We start from the raw sequence: 6085 nt of genomic DNA, 5'->3' as shown, positions 1-6085 counted from the left end.
ACGGCGGACACAGGCTGGGGCGCTAACCCACCCAGGTGCCGTCTACATTCCGGCTGTCAACCATCCTTTGGGTGGGTTTGAATTTGAATTATATTAGATTATATCTTACAGAAGAAAATGAACTTTTGCACATTATTAAGAAGGGTCTACTCTGTATGTAGGGCTTGTCTGGCACTGCAGTGTCTCCATCAGGCTCCTCAAATACACCTGTCTTTTGAAAGAGAGGGGATTGTTTTATCCCCCTCTTTTCTCTCTCCCTCATCCCCATGTTTGGGTGTCCATTTATGTCTGCTTTTGTCTTCGGTTTTGGTGACTGGGTTCAATCTTTTGTACAAGTTCTCCCCCTTAGGCCATACATTTGCAGCCAGAGGCTGGTAGGGTAAATTCTTCCTGAACAATGGAGGCAAACTTTTCCCTGGCTGTGCAAGAAGTGCCCTTTGTCCTTGATGACAGAGCAACAGTCGGTGGTGACGTTGTGCTTGACTGCCCTCCCGTCAACCATGACCCCGCTCCTCACTTTGACCTCCAAATCAGAACAGTTGTGGTGTGAAGCTGGGGCATTTTCAGACTGTACTGCATCAGTGCTTGGCGTACCAGTTGATGGATGGACCTGTCGTCGCTCTGAGTTGCATACCACAAAACATTACCACACTCATCAGTAAAATTGGGTCAAAATCCAGACCTTGAAGGTACAGCTCTGTGAGGCGGAGGCGCTCATACAGGACTGCATAGACAAGAGCAGTTCAGTCACATAAGCCCACATGGGTCCTGTGAACAAGAAGCATGCAAGCCACTCCCAGTCAGAGCCCAGGAGTTCTCTGCTCCTTGTCCCTGGAGTTGACAACTTGATCCAGATTCAATCAGCCCCCTGACCTTCCAGAAATCATCCTTCAGGATAGCCTGGTGGAGGCTCCACCTTGGTAGATTTATGAACAGCTTAAAGGTTCAAATCGACAACATTTCAGTACATCTAAACTAAAGGCTCAACTGTTGGCACCTCTATCTCTATCTCTCTCTCTCTCTCTCACACACACACACACACACACAAAAGTTTAAGATTGGTGGAGGGGGAGTGGTAGCAGTAATAAATTAAGAAGACCAAAGAATAAATGTCTCCATTCATTCAACAATGATAAAGCCATTGAATTTGCTATCTACGTATAAAACCACTTTCCCAAATCAAAATTACAGCTTTTCCCAGTAGAGAATTGGAAGTGACAACACGCAAGATCTTCACCGTTTATTTATTTTTATGGATTCACCCTTCACAGAACTTGCTGTAGGAACATATGCACATTTTATAGGGGGGCATTGCCCTGTCACTGCTTTGAGTCCCTGTATTGTATATGGTCAAATTGCAGTCTGGCACAGTAAATTTAATTAAAAAAATGTTGCTGTCCAATGCGGTCTTCCTAAGGGACTCCTCCACAGTCAAACTGAGTCATGTTCTTCAATATGTCGGACCCGCAGCACCTCAGCAAAGCCTTGTCCGAACCAGCAAGTGATGTCAGCCGTATCCAGAGTGAAGTAGAATAGTCTGTCTTTGCAACGTGTTCTTCTGTGCACCGACCGGGGGTCTGCTGAAAGCACCCCCCTAATGGCTGCAGCTGCCTCTTCTGAACTGCACAGAAACCTGAACTTGGGTCTGCCGCCTTCAGAAGGTTCTATAGGGTAGAAGAAAAACTGTCAGTAGCCTGTACTGTGTTTAGCTGTATTTATGAGTATCTCAGTCACAAGAGACTGAGATACCCTCTTCCCCTATGGGGAAGCGGTGGGGGAACTAGGGTTCTAGGGGTAGTGGAACTAGGGTTTAGCATCGTTAGTAAGTTATTTCAACAGCAGTGATGTATTCTAGTATTATAGCATTGATGTGCATTACTCTTTCAATGGCCTCCTCTAGTGGACACAAAATAATTCAGTTCTAAAAACAGTTTCCATTCCATTTTTCACAGCTCATTCAATGAGTTGTATGTTTTCTTTGACATCATGTTTATTTTGAACTAAATAGTGTATTATGTTGTCATTTGTTATGTGACTTGTGTACTGAACTGTGTCTACATGAATACTGGACTACTCGCCCCGGTGCTTGCCCGTTTTTCCTCCCGGAATATTCACCAGTGAGGGGGATAACTTTGTAATATGCTATTGGCTGTTTGTATTCTTTTTGGAAAAATATAAAAAGATACTCCTGTGGAAAGGCTATATTATTTTACTTATATTGACCCTATAAACAATTTAGTATTATTTAGTATATGTAAGGTTTTGCCCACTCAAATGTTACCTCGTCAGATAATCCCCACATATCCTACAACAACTTCTGTGAACAGACTTAAATTATAAATAACAGACTTAAATTATATTTGTACTTAGGCTGTCTGCTCTCATGAAAGTTTATAGTTAGAGAAATTAAAAGTCCAGCCGTCTGCTGTCCAGCCTCTCCCACCCCTCACTGGGGAAAATTCTGGGAGGAAAACAGAAACGGGGCGAGTAGTCTTGTTTCCGTCTACATCAGGGGTTTAATGTGTTTTCAGGCCAAGCCTAGCTGTCAAGAATGACAGAATAAACCCGGAAGGTGTGCTGCTCAATATTTTGTCTAGTAGTTTGACAAAAAAAAAATCGTATAATGCGTCGAGGCCACATGTTGGCTCACCTGAGGGGCATGGCGGTAGGAACTCCTCCAATTCCTTCTGGGCATGGGGGGTGAAGCGCACCACCAGACTGGCAACAGGGGGTTCCCTGATCCAGGCTGCTATGGTGCTGTAGGCCTCCTCTCCATAGAATGTCCCATGACTGTCCTCCACTGAGTCCTCCACTGAGTCTGAAACTCTGCACTATAGAACAAAACACAACAATATATTGATAACTAATGTATACATTTGGCAATACTGAAAATATATAGGACAAATAACTAAATAAAAATTAACACACACACACCTGGGAAAGGTCATCATGTTGAGTCACAAAGGCCTTGATCTCCTCCAGTGTAGTATGTATGTCTTTGGGCAAGGAGGAAAGAGGGGCATTGCAATCGGGAGCAAATGAGTACAAGACATCATGCTCAGTTTGAAAATTAACATTGGATTTGTCACTTGAGATAGAGTCATCACGGCAGTGACTGCCCTTTCTTTCTCCCTCTAAATTCTGCTCCGCTACTATCCAAGACAAATTCTTATTCTTATCTTTAGAAAGATTTGGGGAGGTTGTCACATTGTCCAATGAAACAGCAGCTTCTTCAGGCTGGCCAGTGTTTGATGTTTCCATGTCCACTCTACTGTGGGGAGAGTCATAATCTGGGATGTAGGGTTTGATGTCCAGGACAGGGGTGCCGGAAATCATGTCGATGTTTGACAGGTATATTGTGTCACCTAAATAAAAAAGTTCAGATGAAGTGTCTTTCCAAGCATTCTATAACCTCAATCATGAAGTGTGTGTGGACAAACATACAGAAACATATAAGCATTTAAAAAGCAGTCAAAGAAACACGTCGATCCGCAAAAGGCACGCGCGCACACACAAACACACACGCGCAACATTTTAGAAATTGTTGTGTCTGTGATACCTACCTACAATTGTTTCCAGTTTAGCTAGTGTTAGACCCAGGGCATTAGGCCTGTGAGGACTGCGTGTGGAGTACACACCAACCCTCTGACCGTTCAGCCTGGGAGGCTTCACTTTGGCTTTGTAACTAGTAAGGGGTCCATTTTTGTGAAACAAGAAGATGACCCTGAGAAAAAACAAACAAACAGAATAGAAAATAGACAGATCTGATTCTTCTTGGTATGTCCTCCTTTATGGCCAAGATGTTCAAATTCAAATTTAACCCATTAAAACCAGGAAAGCAACTGTGTCATTTTAGATTTTAACCACATTATTATTTTATAAATTGGCAATTGAGAAAATAAGTTATACACACTATGAGCTTGTACATTTTTTAACTCAAACATTTGCTTCTTTTGAGATGGAGGTCCGTGGCCAAATGCATAATTTTTTTTGGTTGGCCCTTAACATGAAAATGTTTCAGATTTGAGAACCACAGGCTCAGATAAAGCAACATACGTTTTTTCAGAAAACCTTTAAGATTTAGAAGACATTTGTAGAATCGGTGTCAGAATAATCACAATGTTTTTTGTTTGATCAATATTGTGTAGCCCTTAGGTAGTAAACTGGCACCACATACCAGACATGGGAGTAGTGTTCCAGACCGCCCAAAGCATGCTCTGGATTATTGAACACACTCTGTTGGATCCGAAGTGTGGCTCTGGAGGGCCCACAGATGGTGGGCTGTCTAGGGGTCCCATTCTTCACAGAGAAACATGAACTAATGTGACCGATAGGCACTGTCAGGATGTTTCCTATGATGTCACACGACACAATCAAGATTAGTTACACGTGATATAAACTATCTAGTACTTCCAACATCAATTTGACTAGTATTTAACACAAATAAGGCAAAGGTGACATTGACAATGATATAATAATTAGACGTTTATCAAAATACAGCTGGAGTTAGAAGTAGCTCATCATCACAGTTAAGTGAATACCGTACGTTTATACGTACCTTGTTCTAGTGCACCTCCACCAATGTGTGGTTTTAGTGGTGAAGAATGGCATTTAGCAATCCCACCTGGATCAATCTTTGAAACAGCATACTGGAGGGATGTCATGTGTTTGCGATTGGCTCTTACTGCATTTTCCAGCATCTGCCTGTGAAATAATGTGAAAACAGATAGTTCCGTTCAGAACCTCATATAGATATGACTATGAGCGAGGTTCCAAACGGAGCTTGAAAACAGAGTGATCCACTGATCCTGCCGTTGGTCGATATTTATGTACAACTATCATAGTTATACCCTGGCATAGATACAAACATACCTGAGATTCTTGATTTCTTTTCGCATCACAGAAACCTGTTCACTTAGTCTCTGGACATGTTCATTACAACAATTGCACATAGAAGACATCCTATCAGTATTTATAAAAACCAAAGTGCTTTAGCTTGTTATGTGCGAAGCTAAAAGCAAACACGTGTGGTCAGTTGTTCAATGCGGAAGCACATTGCCCTGTAGTAATCTCGCATCGTCACCACTTTTCCTGCTTGGTGCTCAGATCTGGTCTAGAGCCCGCCCTACTGTATCCGGTACTTTCCACACCTACATGTACTTTTCGCAGATAAGTAAGCCTGGGACCGAGGCTAATTTGTACAGTGTACACTGTACACCATTTGTTTCCGTATCTGCTCTAGACCGAGACGGGATATGCAAACTGACAAGCAGGCCTGGGCGGCTGGGCCGGTTTAGAGGTCCAGTCACTTTGGCTGGTAATCCAGCATCCCGACGAATTTTACTGTGTGTCTTCCCCCCCATCTCTCTCCCTCCCTGTTTCCCTGTTTCCTTTATCTATCAATAAAGGGGAGGGGGTGAGGGGGGGGGATCACACCTGTGTGAAGTGAGCGGTGGAACTACCGTATACTGAACTGACAAGAAAATGGATTCAAGGCTTGCTTGTAGTACTGCGGACAGCCTGACGCATGGATGTTGGCCAAACTGTAACAGACCATCAAAATATCTAGGCATAGGCTATAGACTACAGTAGTAGGCTACAGCAATTTCTTCATCAATTTACCCAGGCTAATTATTTTTATTTCATCAATAATATAATGAGCAATAATAACCTGCGGTTGCAAAAAAGAATAACGCAGCTGATTCATGTTGCAAAATTTGCATTGCATCACGACTGTAATGTTTAGTGTACTTACAGTTAACAGGGGAGAAGTGGGAGTGCATGAGTAACCCTACTCTAAAGGAGTAACCTCCCTATGGTTTTTTGTTTGTTTGTTTGTTTGTTTGTTTGTTTGTTTGTTTGTTTGTTTGTGTGTTTGTTTGTTTGTTTGCTTGTTTAGTTAAAACGTTACAGTTTGTTCAGTAGCAGTGGTCTCTCCAGCTCTTTAGGTTAGGTTATACAGAAAAAACATTTTCAGGACAAAATGCAGGTAGATCACCAATTTAACCCAATCAGAGAAAACCTATTTATCATTTTAACATTTATAGCATTCCAATTCCAAATTTGTCTGCTCATTTCTTGGATT

At 42.3% G+C, this 6085-nt stretch overlaps 1 protein-coding gene across 1 annotated transcript; it reads right to left on the bottom strand.

Annotated features, from left to right (window-relative positions):
• Positions 1 to 1227: 1227 nt before the first annotated feature.
• On the bottom strand, positions 1228 to 5245 carry trmo (tRNA methyltransferase O). The gene is made up of 7 exons (XM_080759434.1): positions 4873 to 5245; positions 4559 to 4704; positions 4178 to 4352; positions 3564 to 3724; positions 2935 to 3365; positions 2651 to 2831; positions 1228 to 1664 (listed from the first exon to the last, which is right to left on the bottom strand). Exons 1-7 carry the CDS (start codon positions 4959 to 4961, stop codon positions 1432 to 1434), a joined length of 1416 nt encoding a protein of 471 aa, XP_080615560.1. The 5' UTR covers positions 4962 to 5245; the 3' UTR covers positions 1228 to 1431.
• Between the last annotated feature and the right edge of the window lie 840 nt (positions 5246 to 6085).

Source organism: Protomyctophum bolini, assembly GCF_963924005.1.
Source record: "Protomyctophum bolini genome assembly, chromosome: 3".
NCBI lineage: Eukaryota > Metazoa > Chordata > Actinopteri > Myctophiformes > Myctophidae > Protomyctophum > Protomyctophum bolini.
Note: the sequence above shows the minus strand (reverse complement) of the source record. Positions and strands in the feature narration are given on the sequence as shown.